General features: G+C 37.1%; 1 protein-coding gene across 1 annotated transcript; it reads right to left on the minus strand.

Moving 5' to 3' along the window:
- Positions 1-17,051: 17,051 nt before the first annotated feature.
- Positions 17,052-20,082, minus strand: LOC112748653 (uncharacterized). Its single transcript, XM_072217948.1, has 6 exons — positions 20,079-20,082; positions 19,476-19,717; positions 19,170-19,382; positions 18,886-18,978; positions 18,157-18,709; positions 17,052-17,128 (listed from the first exon to the last, which is right to left on the minus strand). Exons 1-5 carry the CDS (start codon positions 20,080-20,082, stop codon positions 18,584-18,586), a joined length of 678 nt encoding a protein of 225 aa, XP_072074049.1. The 3' UTR covers positions 17,052-17,128; positions 18,157-18,583.

Raw genomic sequence — 20,082 nt, forward strand, 5'->3', positions numbered from 1 at the left:
TGAAATCATGTGCGATGCTTCCAACCATGCAGTAGGAGCAGCGCTGGCTCAGCGTGAAGGTAAGGACCCTTTTGTTATTGCCTATGCCTCTAAGACTTTAGACACTGCCCAGTCCAATTATACTACTACTGAGAAAGAGCTACTTGCTATTGTTTTCGCTCTGGATAAATTCCGAGCTTATTTACTTGGTACTAGAGTAGTAGTGTATTCGGACCATGCAGCTCTAAAGTATTTATTAGCTAAAAAGGAATCCAAACCAAGACTTTTACGTTGGATACTGCTGTTACAAGAATTTGATTTAGAAATAAAGGATAGGAGTGGTAATCAAAATTTAGTAGCAGACCACTTGAGTCGCCTTGAACATATTAAGGATGATTCTACTCCTATAGATGATAATTTTCCTTTTGACAACCTGCAAGCAGTATCTGAGGTAGTCCCTTGGTATGCACCTGTTGCTAATTATTTAGTTAGCCACACATTTCCTCCACATTTTTCTAAGCATCAAAGAGACAAGCTAAAAAGCGAGTCTAAATATTATATATGGGATGACCCATATTTATGGAGATGTGGCACTGACCAGATAATTAGACGTTGTGTACCTCAATCAGAATTCCAGTCCATTTTAGAGGCCTGTCACTCATCTGAGAGTGGAGGACACTTTGGCCCTCAAAGAACAGCTAGAAAGATCTTAGACTGCGGATTCTGGTGGCCTACTCTTTTTAGAGATGCCGCGGAGTTTTGTAAATCTTGTCACCCATGCCAGAAATTTGGTAACATATCCAGGAGGGATGAGATGCCTTAACAATATATGCTTTTCTGTGAAATTTTTGATGTATGGGGCATTGACTTCATGGGTCCATTTCCAAATTCTAGTGGATATTTTTATATATTGTTAGCTGTGGATTATGTTTCCAAATGGGTGGAAGCAATTCCTACCCGCACTGATGATGCTAACACTGTTGTTTCCTTTGTAAGAAACCATATTATATGCCGCTTTGGATCACCACGAGCGATCGTGAGCGATCAAGGAACCCATTTTTGTAACAGGAGACTAACCGGCTTGATGAAGAAGCATGGGATAATCCATAAAGTTGCAACAGCTTACCATCCCCAAACTAATGGGCAAGCCGAGGTGTCAAACAGAGAAATTAAGCATATCTTGCAAAAGATAGTAAAGCCTCATAGAAAAGACTGGAGCACCAGGCTACAAGATGCACTGTGGGCATACAGAACAGCATACAAGACACCCATTGGGATGAGTCCCTTCCGCTTGGTTTATGGAAAAGCTTGCCATCTCCCAGTTGAAATAGAACACAGAGCCTTCTGGGCAGTTAAGGAGTGCAACATGGGAATTGAGAATGCTGGAACTGAAAGAAAGTTGCAACTGCAGGAACTGGAGAACCTTCGCCTGGAAGCTTATGAGAACTCCAGAATATACAAGGAAAAGATGAAAGCTGTGCATGATCAAAACATCAAGAAGAGAGAGTTCCAAACTGGAGATTTTGTTCTCCTTTACAAATCTCGACTGAGGCTCATGCCCGGTAAGTTGAGATCAAAATGGAAAGGTCCATACAGAGTAGAGAAGGTTGAACCGTATGGAGTCTATCACCTAAGCCATCCTTCAAGCTCTGAACTTATTAAGGTTAATGGACATCGCCTGAAGCTATACCATGGTGAGAATGTGTAGAAAAATAAGGAGCTTGAGATCTTCCGCCTGGAAGATCCCCACATCGCAGCAGATTGAGCTATTGGAGTGTCCAACTTACGGACGTAAAAGCAAAGTGCTTGGTGGGAGACAACCCACCGTAGTATGATCATTCTTTTCTTCACTCTTAGTTTTTCTTCTTTAATAACTCTTCTCTTTATTAGTGCTTTCGTGCTCTTTCAATTACATATCTTTATTTAAAAAAAAATATTTTTGCCACGCGACGCGATCGCACCAGCGACGCGTCCACGTGGCAGGGGAGTAAAGAAAAATAAAAAATGAACAGAAAGTTACACAGGAGGAGCGTTAGAGTCATGCCAATGGCACAAATTGACCCACACGACTGCGTCCCTGACGCGTTCGCGTCACATGGGAATCATAGCCTCCCACGCGACCGCGTGCCCCACGCGGCCGCGTGCCCTGCATTTTCGACGTAAAAGGGTGTACAATGTTATATTGTGCGAGAGTGGTGCTGGATTGGTGCTGGAAGCACAATCCTTGTCACGCGACCGCGTCGCCGACGCGGCCGCGTCAATTACTTTCTGACGCACACTCACGCGATCGGATGACCCACGCGATCGCGTCACCCAATTTTGGCTATTAAAATAAATTGAACAGAGAGTTGTGCTAGAGCGAGGCTACACTCGCGCCAGCAGCGCAACACGGGTCACGCGACCGCGTGACTGACGCGATCGTGTCGCATGCGCCGCACAGCTAAACCCCAATTGCCAAATTATCTTATCTTTCTTTCCTCCAAATCCTAATTTTTCTTTTCCCTCCTTCTTTCTTCTTTCCCCCCTTCCTCTTTCTATCTCACCTCTCACTCTCTCTCTCTCTCTCCTCCATTAACAAGGTTTTACCTTCTTCTTCCTTCTTCTCTTTTCTATTATTCTTATTCTATTATGTATATATATTATTATTTTCTTTTTCTTTTCTTTTTTCTTTTCAAACTTTTATTTTTCTTCTTCTTCTTTTCCCTTTACATGGTGTTAGAAACCTTTTGAGTCATCATCCCTCATTATATGCTTGTGGATTATTACAAATTGTTTGACAATTATTTTTTTTCTCCTATTAAAGGGATTGCTTGCATGTTTATCTTTATATTTTCTATACCCTATTCACCATGCACGCTATATGTTTGTGAAAAAGCTCATGTGGCATTATGCACTTCTCTATGTTGCTATACTATTCAATGCTTACTTTTCACAACTTTCCCTTATTATTTTATTAATTAGATTTAATTGTCAATACAAATGTAATAGTTTGTTACAAATGGTAATCTAAACTGGACATTGAATGTTTGATATATGCTACTCATGCCTTTGCCTGCATGCCAATAAACCTCTTGCATTCCATTGTCCTACATGCACTTGCTATATTTCCATTGATAAGCTTTTCACATGTAATCCGGACCATGTGTTAATGCCATTTATCTTTATTGTGCATTGACTATCACTTACAATACCCTCTTCCTTGCTTTATCTCTTTGAATTTAATTTCCTTTCTCTTCCCTTCTTTCAGGATGGCCACCAAGAAAGGAAAAGAGAAAGCTACTTCCAAACCACCAGCAAGAAGAGGAACTAAAAGAGCATTAGTGGCAGAGCCTTCTTGAACCGCAGTCAAGCCCTCAACAAAAAGAGTTAAGAGGATAATAAAGGTGGACGACAAGGAGAAAGCCTTTCCAGCAAAGGACACTGCGCGATTTCCCAATCGCTACTATGAGCAGATGTTCCCTATCCTAGCAGAAAGGAACTATAACAATGAATACCTTCTTATCCTTCCGTCCAATATTACCGCCTTTATTGAGCCGCAAATTGAGCAAAGACAATAGGGTTTCTTACGGAGACAGCCGAGGCAGGTCAATCTCTCTTGGGTAGTTGAGTTCTACTCCAACTTCTACATACCGACCCTGCAGTCTGTTTATGTCCGGCAGAAGCAAGTCTCCATCATAGAAGAGGCCATTCAGCAAGCTCTGAGTCTTCCCCCTATTCCAGTAGGAATGGACGCTTTTCAAGAAGCCACCCTTCAGCGCCAGAGATACCAATTTGACTGGGACTCCGTTCTCGGAGTCATCACTTTACCTGGCAGCCGTTGGATCTATGGATACCACCGTACCCGCCCTAAGGGAATCTTGGCTTCTGCACTTACCTTGGAGTCTCGCGTATGGGCACAGATCATGTCCCATTACGTCTTTCCGAGCACTTATGAGTCCTCTTTCACTGCAGACATGGCTGTTCTACTATGGTGCATCCTTACAGACCAACCTCTGAATCTCTCAAGACATATCCGGAATGCTATGGAACACGTACAAATCATGGGCAACCTACCTTTTCCCACCCTGGTCTCAGATCTTGTCTCAGCAGCCGGAGTCTCCTATAGAGCTGGGGACACCAAAGCCATGCTTCCACGGGATGATCAATATGTCCCTAACGGGAAATACCTCAGACTTTTAGCAGCCACTACAAGCCAGCCTACTGACCAGTTGAAGATATTCCTTCTTCAATACCACAAGCATCTACCACTGAGAAATTGCTCCAACAGTTACTTGAAAAGTTGGATCGGCATGAACAGAAAGCTAAGATGAGAGAGCGCCGTAACAAGCGCCGATTCACATACCTCAAGGAGCTAATCATGGGTAAATTCAAGGACTCAGACACTCTGGACTCCACTTCTTTTACCAGCACTGGGAGCCATGATGGTCCCGACTGTGGAGATACTGCTACCAGCCCACCCCTGTTTCTGACAGATGGCACCGAGGACGGTGCAAAGCCTTAAGTGTAGGGAGGTCGGTCAGTACCTGACTTCCGGAGGTAAATTCTCTTCTCTGGCACCAATAATTAGGATATTTTAGTTAGATTTTCTTTCTTTTATAGAATAGAATAAATTGCATAGGTTAGAATAGTTGCATGCATGTTCTACTTGATTGAAAAGACAATAAGTTTCTTTTAAAAATCTACCTTTGGAACAAAATTTCACTAATTTTTCAAAATTTTCATGATAAATCTGCTTGAGTTTTATTTGGAACATGATGTTTGAGCTAAAGAACACACAACCTGTGAAAGATTTGAGCCTTTATGTATGGTTACATTATTTAACCATAATCATTTTATTCTTGTGTGTTTACTTCTCTATGATTGTAATCTATATTTTGTTTTATCTTATATGTCCAATATTTATTATATTTACATGCTTGCACATGATTGAGGCCATTATTTGTTTAAACTCACTTATCCAAATCAAGCCTACCCTTCTCAATTATCTTTGTTAACCACTTTGAGCCTTTAATTCCTATTTGTTCGATATTTTACCACATTACTAACCTTAAGCCGAAAAAACAATTATATATCCCAAATTGAATCTTTGGTTAGCTTAAGATAGAATTGTGTGTGCTAGTTAAGTATGGGAAATTGTGGAAACAAAAGTTGTTAAGGGGATGTGTCATGAAAATTTAAAGGGAATTTGGATACCTACTCATGTGAAAATATAAGAATGAAAAATCTATGTGCATTGAAAAAAAAATGATAAACAAATAAATAAGGGAACAAAATTACCCCAATGTTAAATTCAGAATTCAAAGATCAATGCACATATGATAGAATTAAAATACAAAGTTGAAACATGAGTATGGGTTGAAAAAGGGAATTATGGGTAGCTAAGCATGAATTTAAAAGTATATAGAATATATGTATATTAGGTGAGAGCTTAGGTTAATTAAAGATTCAATTTATAAAGCTCACTTAGCCATATGTATATCCTTACCTGCACCTTGGCCCCATTACAACCCTAAAAAGACCTCATGATGTTTGCATTGGTATATTAACTGTTGTTGATTGGTTAGGAGAAAAACAAAAGTTAGCAAACATGACTAGAGAAGAATAGAGTGATTACCCTATACACTAGAGATTAGAGCGTACATACATTATCAGTGAGGGTTCAATGCTTAAATTTTCATGTTTCCTGCTTTCATAAGCTATCTTCTTGCACTTTTATCGGTTTTATTATATAATGATAGAATTAGTGGAATTCGATTTGTAATTGTTTTGAAGGGCTTATTTACTTTTGATCAAGTGGACAATAATCTTAGAGTTGCATTTATTTATATATGTAGGGTTGCATTGCATTTCATGAGTTTCTGCATGTTCATACTTATTTCCTTGTCTCCTTCAATTCAGTAGGAGGACATGCTAATGTTTAAGTGTGGGGAGGTTGATAAACCACTATTTTATAGTTTATATTGTGTTTAATTGTGTGGTTTTGTCATGATCCTTACCCACTTATTCATCAATTTAGCATGCATTTAGATTTCCTTCCTAAATTCAGTACATGTTTGAAAATTGCTTCCTAGAGACTTTAATTATTTATTTTTAATTCTCCTTTATTCCATTCGACGCCGTGATCTGTGTGTTAAGTGTTTCAGACTTTATAGGGCATGAATGAGTTGGAGATTGGAAGGGAAGCTAGCAAAAATGGAAGGAACACAAGAATTTGAGGAGATAACCAACGAGAAGTGACGCGGTCGCATGGCTTGCGCGACCGCGCGAAGGAGCGCAATTCACAGCGACGCGGTAGCGTGGACGACACAAACGCGTGGAGAGGAAAAAGCGCAAGCGACGCGTCCACATGGACGACGCGATCGCGTGACACGCGCAATCTGCATAATCTGCAGAATTCGATGGGGGCGATTTTGGACCTTATTTCGGCCCAGTTTTTGGCCCGGAACAGCAGACTAGAGTCAGAGGATATGCAGAAACAACAAACATTCATTCAGTAGTTTTAGATCTAGTTTTTCACTCTCTTAGGTTTTTCTCTCTAGTTTTTAGAATTTTAATTTTCAATTGGTCTTAGCATTGGAACAGTGAGAAGAGTTGTTTCCTCATCAAGACTTCATCATTCTAGTTTGTTCTCTTAACTTGGTTCTATTCTTCCATGTTCTTTGTTATGTTCAATTTTGTAGTTCAGATACTTTTATGATTATTTAATGCAAGGATTATTTCTTTTTAATTCAATTTCAATTCCAATAATCATGTCCTCTTTTAATTCCCTTTCATGCGCTATGGATTCTTTATTTACAATGCGTGAGTAGTTTCCTTACTTGATGGGGAGTTGATTAAAAGGAACTCTTGAGTTGGAAGGATTGAAAGAAAATTTGTAATTGGGTTAAATGTTGGATTGCTATCCTGTCACTGATGCCAATCCCTTTGAAGTAAGTGGGTTGCAACTTGTGAACAGATCTGGCATTCCCACTTGTTTGACTTTCCCTTACCTAGTAAGGATAACCAAACAGAATAACCATTAATTATAAATTAATCTTACAATCACACCATCAATGATAGAGATTCTAACCAATCAATTCCCAGTCAAGGCTTTTATTTATATTATTTAAAAATCCTCAATTTAAATTCCAATTTACTTAGCTCAACTTCTTGGAACATCTGATTAATAAAACAACACACTTTTCTGCAATTCGTTGGGAGACGACCTGGGACTTAAAACTCCCAGTAAATTTAATTGAAATTCTCTGTGACACATTTCTAAATTGATAGGCAGATTTTCGGTGAGTTAAGAACTATACTTGCAACGAAACCATTTTAATAAATTTTTAATTCACCAACTTCTGCTTCCTATCATCGATGTTTTCCTCAAACGTTGACTCAAACGTGAATGATCCCAAAGTTCATAGTGCAAATGGATTTCTTCTCAAGACCAAGAGCAATCAACAGAGGCTATCTTCAACACAATTCCATCAAGGCCAAGGGCCCAAATTCAAGGCTTAATGATTGACGAACTGATTTCCTGTCAGTATAGAAATTCACAAATATAATCGTGTTGTAAGTGTAGTTTCTAAACCAACAGAAAATCCTTTCGTACAAAAGTTTGGTTGTGACAAGTAACAAAATCCAATAAAATTTATAACCGAAGTATTTAAACCTCGGGTCGTCTCTCAAGGAATTGCAGGGAGGTATGATTTATTATTGGTTATGGAAAAAGGATATGTTTTTGGGTTTTTGAAATAGAGAACAAGTAATTTAAATGGCAAGAAAAATAAATAAATAATTATAAAGTAAACTCTTGGCAAGGTATAAGAACCGAAAATTCTATCCTAGTTATCCTTATCAGGTGTGATGAGAATTGGATTTTGCTCCCACTTAGTTAAGTCAAGTGGACTAATTAGCTTGATCCTCAAGTCCTAGTCAATCCCTGTGGGAAGACTAGCTTTAGAGCGATCTAGATCAATTAGTAATCTGCTGATGCACGGAAACTTGTCTCTCAACAAATCTCCCTTCGGCAAGTATACCGAATTGTCGTCAAGTAATAACTCACAAAAGAGTGAGGTCGAATCCCATAGAGATTAACGGATTAAGCAATCAATAGTTGATTGATTATCCTAGTCAGACGATCCAGATTTAAGTGATAAGCAGCAAGAATTGTAAATTGACAGAAAAGAAAGGAAAAGCAATAAACTAAACAAAAATCTTCTGAAAATAGGTTTTTTCTTTTGTTTTCTTTTGTTTACTGCATCTTGGATCAATAGGTTTTTGAGAATTTCCATAACACTTTTCCAAATTTCAATTCCTATCAATGAGCTCCCATGCAAGTTTTCACAAATATGTAACCTCAATACACAATCATACAATCAATCCATTTCTCTTAATCTTTAGCTTGCCTCAAAATTGATAAAATTCCTCAACACTTTCCTTTCAAAAGAATGATTTCTTCGATGCATTTTTAAGTATAATGGGTGCAAGCAGATTAAAGATTAAGGTGCAATGATAAGCAGTGAACCATGCTTATTACTAAAAGCAACTTAACAGAATAGAGGTAGACCACAGAATCAAAACAAGAGACATTCATGATTGCCATTAAGTCTACTGGGAGTAAATGAGAAGGAAAGGAACTTTACAACCTTTGTAGCTCATCTTCGCCCTTGTTGTCCCTTCCTGCAAACTTTCTCCCTCCAATCACCATCTTAGAATAACTGCTTTGCCGGCAAGCAACAAGTAGGAGCAGTGGTGTTGAGATTGTGATTCAACCATGAATGTCAAAAAAGAGAAACAAGCTATGAGTAATGCATAAAATTAAGCAAGCTTGGTTAAAAATGACACTACATGCCTACGAAACAAAGGCATTATGATTGTACAAACAAGTGGTGTTGCTGGATACATTGCATAGAAACATAAGTGGCACACCACAGAGTAATAACTCAAGTAATAACTCACAAAAGAGTGAGGTCGAATCCCACATAGATTAACGGATTAAGCAATCAATAGTTGATTGATTATCCTTGTCAGACGATCCAGATTTAAGTGATAAGCAGCAGGAATTGTAAGTTGACAGAAAAGAAAGGAAAAGCAATAAAGTGCAGAAAAGTAAAATGGCAAGGAAAATAAATGTAAGAACTAAAACTAAAATAAACATTGGGATCAATAGATATTGCAATCCTCCGGATCAAGTTCATTCTCATATCTTCCTCAATCAATGCATTCATTGATCTCCTTGGCAATCTTAAGTGATTGGATCCCAATTCCTTGGCAATCCAATCTCTCTAAGCTTGAACAATTTCCCAATTCTTTGATTTAATTGCTCATGGGAAGAGATGAAGTTTGGTCACTGATTATACCACACACATTCATAGATCAAAGTATTGGTAGGATTAAATGTCACAATATTCATCCAACCCCCAACCTAATCCAATGTGAGAGAGCATTTCTAGCATGATTTGCTCATTCCTCTTCCAAGGTTAAAAGGAAATCAAAGTTTGAGTAATTTCTCATCCGAGACAATTACCCAATTGGATGAAGATCGAAAAATCTCTAGTAAAATCAAGAGAAAAGAAAGAAGAAGAAGAATAAAAACTACAATTGATCCATTGAATCATAATAGAGCTCTCTAACCCAATGAAAAGAGTTAGTTGTTCATTGCTCTACCAAAACAGAAAAGAAAGAAAGTGCAGAAAAGTAAAGATGAAGATTAAAACCAAAAATAAAACTTCAAAGTTCATAAATGAAAATTACAACTAAAAAGAAACTACTCCTAAGGAACAAAAGAAGAGAAAAGGAAGAAGAGTGGTTGAGGGGAGGGGTCCGAAGACCCATTCCCCTTGGAGTGTGCCAATTCACAGAAGTTCGAATCGGTCTTCACTCTCTCCTCCTTCCTTCAATTCTCCATTCCAGGATGTATTCAGTGTAGAAACTAAGGCCTTTTTATAGGCTCTCCTAAATTACAAAATGAAATGAAATTAAAGGTAAATTACAATGAAATGAAAATTAACTATTCTAGATGCTTCCTGTGGCCTTGATTGGTTGACAATTGTGGGATTGTTTGCTTGAGCTTTGAAGTGGACTTGAGAGAGAAGTGAATAAAGTTGAGGTCCAGGTGGTAATCGTTAGTGTTACCGTTAGCCATACCAACGCTACAAGTGTGGCGTTAGTGCTGAAGTTATTGTGGCTAACGTTACACTTGCTATCCAGTTGGTATTTTTGGGGCTTAAAAGATGCCTATTGTTTGTGCTCCAATTTTATATCCACTATAGATCATTATATATCTTTCGAAAGCTCTGAATGTCATCTTTCTAATGCAACTAAAATCACCTCAATTGGATCTCTGTAACTCAAGTTATGCTCCTTTGAAGGGGGCAGGGTCGCTGGCATATTAATATTGCGAGGTTCTGGAGCTCAAACTTGATGTCCACCCCATACTATTATATATTTTTGGAAAGCCCTGCATGTCTACTTTCCAACGCTTTTGGAAGCGCATCATTTAGAGCTCTAAAACTCGAGTTACACTTCTTGGAAGGTGAATAGGTCGGTTGGCCTTACTACAGGTTGATACCATGTTCATCTTTGCACTTTCGGGGCAGGTTTTCTCCCTCAAATTTAGTGTCCACCATGTAGTGCCATATATGCTTGGAAAGCTCTGGAATCCTACTTTCCATTGCCACTAGAATCACCTCTTTTGAAGCTTTGTGGCTCAAGTTATTCTTGTTTGAAGAAGGCATGGTCAGGCTACCGGGTGAGATTTTGCCCACGTTAGTGTCCACATTAGTGTAACTAACGTGGCCCTTAACGTAGGCCTTCTTTGCTTCACAAACTTTAGTGGCGTTCACTTTTTTCACTAACTTTCACAGCTGCATCCTTTCTTCCACGTTAATGCCCACATTAGTGGCACTAACGTGGGTCTTCCTTTGCTTCGCTAGCGTTATTGGTGCTTACTTTTGCCAATAACGCTGCTCCTTCTTCAAAGTTAATGCCATTAACGTTCCCACTAACGTTCCAAACTTTCCTTCCTTCTACGTTAGTGCCCACGTTAGTAGCACTAACGTAGCCACTAACGTGGCTCTTTTCTGCTTCTTTTGGCCCGAAATCAAACAAACAAAGTGAATCAAGGTAACATACAGGATGATCTTTATATACTAAGTGTGCTAATAATACCCAAAATCAAAAAGTCACTTAGTGTGATCTATTTTATCATATTTACCCTGTATATTAACTAAAATTCACCTATGCTTGAGATTTTGTTTCATGAAGAGATTTTTCATGCCATTACTCATTTATTGGCAAAATTTGTATGAAAACTAAACAAAAATCTACTGAAATAACTACTAAAAATAGGCAATGATGCACGCGCATCACAACACCAAACTTAAATCTTGCTTGTCCCCAAGCAAGGAATGAATTATGCACAAAGGATTCTTTTTATTGGAGTGTGCTGAAGAATTTCTTATGATGCCTTGGTGAGTGAAATGATTAAGTGATAAGGAAGGCCAACTCCAATTATATGCTTATGCAAGGGTTCCAGTGTTCATTAGTCCTTACATCTTGGAAGTCTTAGATCTTAGGAGTGTCATTCGGATGGTATTATGGAGTCCTCTTTATAGATTATCACTTTGAAGCAGTATTTATTTGTCTTGGCCTCGACTCTAGGTGTCATGTCTCAAAGCGGCCCTTTATGATAAGTTTTCAATCAATACTCCTAACCCAGTTGGGTTAAGGTATTAGGTGATGAAGCACCCCTTAGGATTTACTTGCTCAGGCCTCTTTCCTTGACACAATTTCACCACAAGAATGTAACTAGGACAATAACGCTTTGAATTTTTGTATCTTTCTTTTTCGTCCAAGTAATTGATGCTCAGAGCCTTGGGCTTACTCCTTGTTTTTCTTTTTTCTTTTGTTTTCTTTTGTTTACTGCTTCTTAGATCAATAGGTTTTTGAGAATTTCCATAACACTTCTCCACATTTCAATTCCTATCAATGAGTTCCCATGCAAGTTTTCACAAACATGTAACCTCAATACACAATCATATAATCAATCCGTTTCTCTTAATCTTTAGCTTGCTTCAAAATTGATAAAATTCCTCAACACTTTCCTTTCAAAAGAATGATTTCTTCGATGCATTTTTAAGTATAATGGGTGCAAGCAGATTAAAGATGAAGGTGCAATGATAAGCAGTGAACCATGCTTATTACTAAAAGCAACTTAACAGAATAGAGGTAGACCACAGAATTCTAAACAAGAGACATTCATGATTGCCATTAAGTCTACTGGGAGTAAATGAGAAGGAAAGGAACTTTACAACCTTTGTAGCTCATCTTCGCCCTTGTTGTCCTTTCCTGCAAACTTCCTCCCTCCAATCACCATCTTAGAAAAAGTGCTTTGCCGAGAAGCAACAAGTAGGAGCGGTGGTGTTGAGATTGTGATTCAACCATGAATGTCAAAAAAAGAGAAACAAGCTATGAGTAATGCATAAAATTAAGCAAGCTTGGTTAAAAATGACACTACAGGCCTACGAAGCAAAGGCATTATGATTGTACAAACAAGTGGTGTTGCTGGATACATTTCATAAAAAAATAATTGGCACACCAAACTTAGTGTGACACTTTCTCTTGGAATTGATGCAAGTATCCAGAAAGATTGAAAACAGAATGTTGCAGGGTAACACCAAACTTAGAATGTGATCATATGCCAATTTTATTTGAAAAGAAACTAAGTAAAAGGAACTGTTGTATTAATAACAAAATCACCAAGAGCCAGAGATGTCACGAATAGGGGCTTCTTGGTGAGGCATTAACACAAACAGTTGCAGAGCATAGAAAACAAAGAACAAAAATAATTACATGAACAAACCAAAACAAAAGAAAATGTCTAATCTAGGTAATCAACCAACAGGTAGTTTGTTAATCACAATTAATCCCCAGCAACGGCGCCATAAACTTAATGCACGGAAACTTGTCTCTCAACAAATCTCCCTTCGGCAAGTATACCGAATTGTCGTCAAGTAATAACTCACAAAAGAGTGAGGTTGAATCCCACAGAGATTAACAGATTAAGCAATCAATAGTTGATTGATTATCCTTGTCAGACGATCCAGATTTAAGTGATAAGCAGCAGGAATTGTAAGTTGACAGAAAAGAAAGGAAAAGCAATAAAGTGCAGAAAAGTAAAATGGCAAGGAAAATAAATGTAAGAACTAAAACTAAAATAAACATTGGGATCAAGAGATATTACAATCCTCCGGATCAATTTCATTCTCATATCTTCCTCAATCAATGCATTCATTGATCTCCTTGGCAATCTTAAGTGATTGGATCCCAATTCCTTGGCAATCCAATCTCTCTAAGCTTGAACAATTTCCCAATTCTTTGATTTAATTGCTCATGGGAAGAGATGAAGTTTGGTCACTGATTATACCACACACATTCATAGATCAAAGTATTGGTAGGATTAAATGTCACAATATTCATCCAACCCCCAACCTAATCCAATGTGAGAGAGCATTTCTAGCATGATTTGCTCATTCCTCTTCCAAGGTTAAGAGGAAATCAAAGTTTGAGTAATTTCTCATCCGAGACAATTACCCAATTGGATGAAGATCGAAAAATCTCTAGTAAAATGAAGAGAAAAGAAAGAAGAAGAAGAATAAGAACTACAATTGATCCATTGAATCACAATAGAGCTCTCTAACCCAATAAAAATAGTTAGTTGTTCATTGCTCTACCAAAATAGAAAAGAAAGAAAGTGCAGAAAAGTAAAGATGAAGATTAAAACCAAAAATAAAACTTCAAAGTTCATAAATGAAAATTACAACTAAAACGAAACTACTCCTAAGGAAGAAAAGAAGAGAAAAGGAAGAAGAGTGGTTGAGGGGAGGGGTCCGAAGACCCACTCCCCTTGGAGTGTGCCATTTCACAGAAGTTCGAATCGGTCTTCACTCTCTCCCCCTTCCTTCAATTCTCCATTCCAGGATGCATTCAATGTAGAAACTAAGGCCTTTTTATAAGCTCTCCTAAATTACAAAATAAAATGAAATTAAAAGTAAATTACAATGAAATGAAAATTAACTATTCTAGAAGTTTCTTGTGGCCGTGTTTGGTTAACAATTGTGGGATTGCTTGCTTGAGCTTTGAAGTGGACTTGAGAGAGAAGTGAATAAAGTTGAGGTTCAGGTGGTATTTGTTAGTGTTACTGTTAGCCATACCAACGCTACAAGTGTGGCGTTAGTGCTGAACTTATTGTGGCTAACGTTACACTTGCTATCCAATTGGTGTTTTTGGGGATTAAAAGATGCCTACTGTTTGTGCTTCAATTTCATGTCCACTATAGATCATTATATATCAATGGAAAGATCTGAATTTCAGATTTCTAATGCAACTAAAATCACCTCAATTGGACCTCTGTAACTCAAGTTATGCTCCTTTGAAGGGGACAGGGTCGCTGGCATAGTCGCTGGCGTTATTGGCAAAAGTGAGTGCCAATAATGTTAGCGTTCCGTGGATTAATGTTGCCAGGTTCTGGAGCTCAAACTTAATGTCCACCCCATACTATTATATATTGTTGGAAATTACTGGCTGTCTACTTTCCGACGCCTTTGAAAGCTCATCATTTGGAGCTCTACAGCTCGAGTTACACTTCTTGGAAGGTGAAGAGGTCAGCTGGCCTTACTACAGGTTGATACCATGTTCATCTTTGCACTTTCGGGGCAGGTTTTCTCCTTCAAATTCAGTGGCCACCATGTAGTGCCATATATGCTTGGAAAGCTCTGGAATCTTACTTTCCATTGCCACTAGAATCACCTCATTTGGAGCTTTGTGGCTCAAGTTATTTATGTTTGAAGAAGGCATGGTCAAGCTACCGGGTGAGATTTTTCCCACGTTAGTGTCCATGTTAGTGTAACTAACGTGGCCCTTAACGTAGGCCTTCTTTGCTTCACAAACGTTAGTGGCGTTCACTTTTTTCACTAACTTTCACAGCAGCATCCTTTCTTCCACGTTAATGCCCACGTTAGTGGCACTAACGTGGCCACTAACGTGAGTCTTCCTTTGCTTCGCTAGCGTTATTGGCGCCTACTTTTGCCAATAACGCTGCTCCTTCTTCAAAGTTAATGCCATTAACGTTTCCACTAACGTTCCAAACTTTCCTTCCTTCTACGTTAGTGCCCATGCTAGTAGCACTAACGTGGCTCTTTTCTGCTTCTTTTGGCCTGAAATCAAATAAACAAAGTGCATCAAGGTAACATACAAGATGATCTTTATATACTAAGTGTGCTAATAATACCCAAAATAAAAACTTCACTTAGTGTGATCTATTTTATCATATTTACCCTGTATATTAACTAAAATTCACCTATGCTTGAGATTTTGTTTCATGAAGAGATTTTTCATGCTATTACTCATTTATTGGCAAAATTTGTATGAAAACTAAACAAAAATCTACTGAAATAACTACTAAAAATAGGCAATGATGCACATGCATCACAAAACCAAACTTAAATCTTGCTTGTCCCGAAGCAAGGAATGAATTATGCACAAAGGATACTTTTTATTGGAGTGTGCTGAAGAATTTCTTATGATTCCTTGGTGAGTGAAGTGATTAAGTGATAATGAAGGCCAACTCCAGTTATATGCTTATACAAGGGTTCCAGTGTTCATTAGTCCTTACACATTGGAAGTCTTAGATTTTTGGAGTGTCATTCGGATGGTATTATAGAGTCCTCTTTATAGATTATCACTTTGAAGTAGTATTTATTTGTCTTGGCCTCGACTCTAGGTGTCATGTCTCAAAGCGGCCCTTTATGATAAGTTTTCAATCAATACTCCCAACCCAGTTGGGTTAAGGTATTTGGTGATGAAGCACCCCTTAGGATTTACTTTCTCAAGCCTCTTTCTTTGACACAATTTCACCACAAGCATGTAACTAGGACAATAACGCTTTGAATTTTTGTATCTTTCTTTTTCGTCCTAGTAATTGATGCTCAGAGCCTTGGGCTTACTCCTTGTTTTTCATTTTTCTTTTGTTTTATTTTGTTTACTACTTCTTGGATCAATAGGATTTTGAGAATTTCCATAACACTTCTCCAAATTTTAATTCCTATCAATGAGCTCCCGTGTAAGTTTTCACAAACATGTAACCTCAATACATAATCATACAATCAATCCATTTCTCTTAATCTTTAGCTTGCCTCAAAATTGATAAAATTCCTCAATACTTTCCTTTCAAAAGAATGATTTCTTCGATGCATTTTTAAGTATAATGGGTGCAAGCAGATTAAAGATGAAGGTGCAATGATAAGCAGTGAACCATCACTACAAAAAAAAAGGTTATTACGGCGGTTATAACCGCCATTATGACCAAAACTGGCGCCTCCAAGAAATGCCATTATTCTGGGCGCCATTCTGGTTATTACGGCGGTTTTCAGAAAACCGCCATAATAATCTGTGGATAATACGGCGGTTTTTGAGGGTTAAAATGGCGGTTTGTAACCGCCATTATTTTCGCATAAAATGGCGGTTTTTGAACGGCCACCGTTTTTACCAGGATGTTGTGGCACCTCTTCCGTTTAAAATGGCGGTTAGAAACCGCCGTTTTTTTAATGATAACTGCCATTTTTTCCATGTTATAGTGGCATCTTTTGCGTTTAAAATGGCAGTTTCTAATGCCGTTTTTACCAAAATATAATGGCATCATTTTCGTTTAAAATGGCAGTTTTTAACCGCCGTTTCTACCAGTGTATAATGGCATCATTTTAAATTAAAACGGGGGTTTCTAACCGCCGTTTGTACCTAATTATGATGACAATTTTATGCTTTTTAAAATAAGATTGAAACCACTAATTTAAAGTGATATTTTTGAAACTCACTTAAAAATCTCATAATAACCAAAAGGTATAGCCATAAATCAAACATGATAAGATGATTTTTAATTCATACATGATCCAAAAGTCATAATCCAAGTCATAATTGAAATGTCATAATCCAAAAAACAAAGTATCAAAATAATCCTTAACAAGCATTGACTAATTCTGACTTATAATTGTCTTAACATATAATCCTTAATATACGTCTTAACATATCAAGCTTCCTTGTTGCTTGCTCCAGAAGACCTACTTCCTAACTCTTTTGGTGATGGAATCTCACTCTCCTGATCCAATCCCTACAACAAAAATATAATTATTATGAGCACAAGAAATACAAGAAAAATGCATATATTAATAATAAGTGGATAATTATGAATTTGAATTCATCTAAAAAATACATATAAAATGTTACTAATAATACTACTAGTGCTAGTTGTTAATTAGCTTTCCCATGTTCTTGTTAACCATAGCAGCGACAAAGAATGAAGCCTTAAGATCTTTCTATTCACTGATGTATAGAATTATTTTCAAACAAAGCAATAACAGCAATAACAACCCTTAGTCAACAACTAGCAATAACACATGCTCATGCTCACCTATTACCATTAGCTGCTTCCTACTTATGTCTATATACCACAAACATTGATAAATCTTTTTTTTTCACTTTTTGTTAATCAATTATAATTTAGAAGAAAATCAGAACGGGAAGTCAAAATCTGTATTCATGAACAGTTTACAATTATTTCACTCAAAAGTACATTCAAATAGCCAACAGTGACCATGACCGAATCTTAACTTGTTTTGGAGATCAAAAGTATTCATGAACAGTTTACAATTATTTCACATCAAAAGGAAAAAAAAGAGGGAATTCTATGATGAATATGAACACTACTACTTGGGGGAGAAACCCTAATATTGCTCTACAAGGAGATGCTACTTCTCAATTAGCCCAACTACAACTGTTGCAAAATCTGTTGCAAATCATGAACGGCAACACATTTCTTAACATGGGGAATAACTCTAATTTCCCCTTAGGAAACCCCAGCTTCAATAATTCTTATCTTAACGGGTCAAACATCCTTCAAACTGTAGAACCTTTTGGCTTGAAAAGTGAAGAATATGGATCACAATCAAACCCTACTGGTCTATTATTATCTCAATCAGACTACAGTAATGACTTCTTTCAACATGGATTGTCAACAAATACACGAGAGCTTGAATGCTATAACAAACTCAGCAACACTACTAATCAAGCAGAGATTAATCCACTGTTTACAATTATTTCACATCAAAAGGAAAAAAAAGAGGATAATTGTATTTGTACCTGTGAAACTTGTTGAGTAGGGAACATTCCAGCCAATTGTATTGGAATTTTACCTCCTTCCTTAGAAGCAATATAGGAGACTAGCGCTTGCAATTGCGCTTTAACGGTATCCAACTCTTCTTGCACATTTGGACCACAAGTAGATGATGTTCCAACATCATTTGAAGAACCTAAATTCATTTGACTAATCCTTGTAGTGTTGTTCTTGAAAGCAATTGTTGGAACAGCTCCCATACCTAAACCTCAAACACGACCAGGGTGCTCTTTTCCAAAAACTACTCCAAGAGCATCAAGAGGAGAATTAAGAGTTAATTCCATCGGTTGTTGGCTGCTATGTGCTTCAATCTTCTCCTACATGTATAAAAAAAAAAGAAAGAATAAAAAATAGTATTATCTTATAAAAAAAAGAAAAAGAAATACAAACAAGTTACTTATTACACTTTAGTCTTACCGCTATTTCTTTAGCTTTTTCATTAACATAACTTCCATCTGTTTTCTTGTGAGTTATGTCCCACATTTGAACCCTACTAACTTCTTTTCCCGTCTCTTCCGTCTAAAATTTAAGAAAAGTAGAAAGACTCGATCAAAAAATAGAGGCCTACTAACTTCAATCATGTATATATCATTCATCTAATTATTATTTGAGATAGATTAGATATGCAGAAAATTAAGAGATGATGCATGCATTATATTTGAGATAGATTAGATATGCATGCATTAATTGATTACCAATTCAGCCCTTCTTCTTGCAATTGATTTAGCACCTGAAGTATGAGGAATTATTTGTTTTTGCCGAATTTCTTGATTCCTCTTACAAAGTTTCTGCAAGTTAAATTTGGACATAATTAAATAGAACCAAACATGCATTCAACATATAACAATAATAATGGTTTCAAGAGGGCAAAAGAGTGCAGCACTACTACATGAGAAGCTATCACTAGTTCATTACCAACTCTATATAAAATAAAATACAAGAGCAGGCAGCAGCAATATCTGCTTCATATAAGGCTTACCTGAGTTTCAGGCTTCAAACGATATTCTACAAATAAAGCCCATTGATCAGGAGCAATATCTTCTGGTGCATTATTTATGATCTCGGTTTTACTCAACCTCGGATCATAAAAATCATTCCAAAGCTTTATCCTATGTTCCCTCCATTTTTTGCCAAGTGATTGGAGCAAAAATCGTTTGGCCAAGTTATCACTCACTTTGAAGCAAAATCGAGCCTTCACAATTATAACAAAGAATATATATTAACCAGCAAATATAACTAAATAATGGCAAAGAAATAAGCTTTAGAGTTTGAGTAATCTTCTTACTAGGAAAAAAATATTCCATTGATTTTCAAAAAAGCTTTTTGGAATGTCTGACCACTTTTCAAAACTGATTGGAAATGCTACACAATCAGTGGCCAATTGCCCACAAACTCCTGCAAGGAGTCCAGCTGCTTCTCCTATTGCTGCATGATGTTTATCAAAAGTGACAACTATGCGCAAACCTTCTGGCAAATTATGCACATCCTTCGCTAATAAATGAAGGCATGTACTAGCTCCGTATTCATCTAAAATAGACAAATGAGTATAAATAAATAAGTAAATGAGCGACTAAAGAATAAAATAAATAATTTTTAAATAATAGACACTATAGAATTGACTTAATAATAACTTTACAACTAAAGAATAGGGCATGAAGTTGAAAGAAAGCACCATAAACACAATCAATCAGGATATAACATGTTCTCACTATAATAACTTTACCTGCTAAGGAACTCTCTCATTGCACATATCTTACAGATATTACAATCCAAGTAATTCAGGTGGAAGATAATCAAGATTGAAGCAGTGAAGTACTTACAAAATTTTACATAGACACAAAAGGTTCATCCAGATATTAACTTCTTTTCCTTTTCAAATGAATAATACCCAT

The sequence above is a fragment of the Arachis hypogaea genome, chromosome 15, assembly GCF_003086295.3.
Source record: "Arachis hypogaea cultivar Tifrunner chromosome 15, arahy.Tifrunner.gnm2.J5K5, whole genome shotgun sequence".
In the NCBI taxonomy this organism is placed as follows: Eukaryota; Viridiplantae; Streptophyta; class Magnoliopsida; order Fabales; family Fabaceae; genus Arachis; species Arachis hypogaea.

Excerpts from the sequence above, each read along its gene's own strand:
- LOC112748653 (XM_072217948.1), bottom strand. Across the intron at positions 19,383-19,475 it reads AATGGAATATTTTTTTCCTA|GCTCGATTTTGCTTCAAAGT; the intron begins GTAAGAAGATTA and ends ATAATTGTGAAG. Across the intron at positions 18,979-19,169 it reads GTTTGAAGCCTGAAACTCAG|AAACTTTGTAAGAGGAATCA; the intron begins GTAAGCCTTATA and ends TTTAACTTGCAG.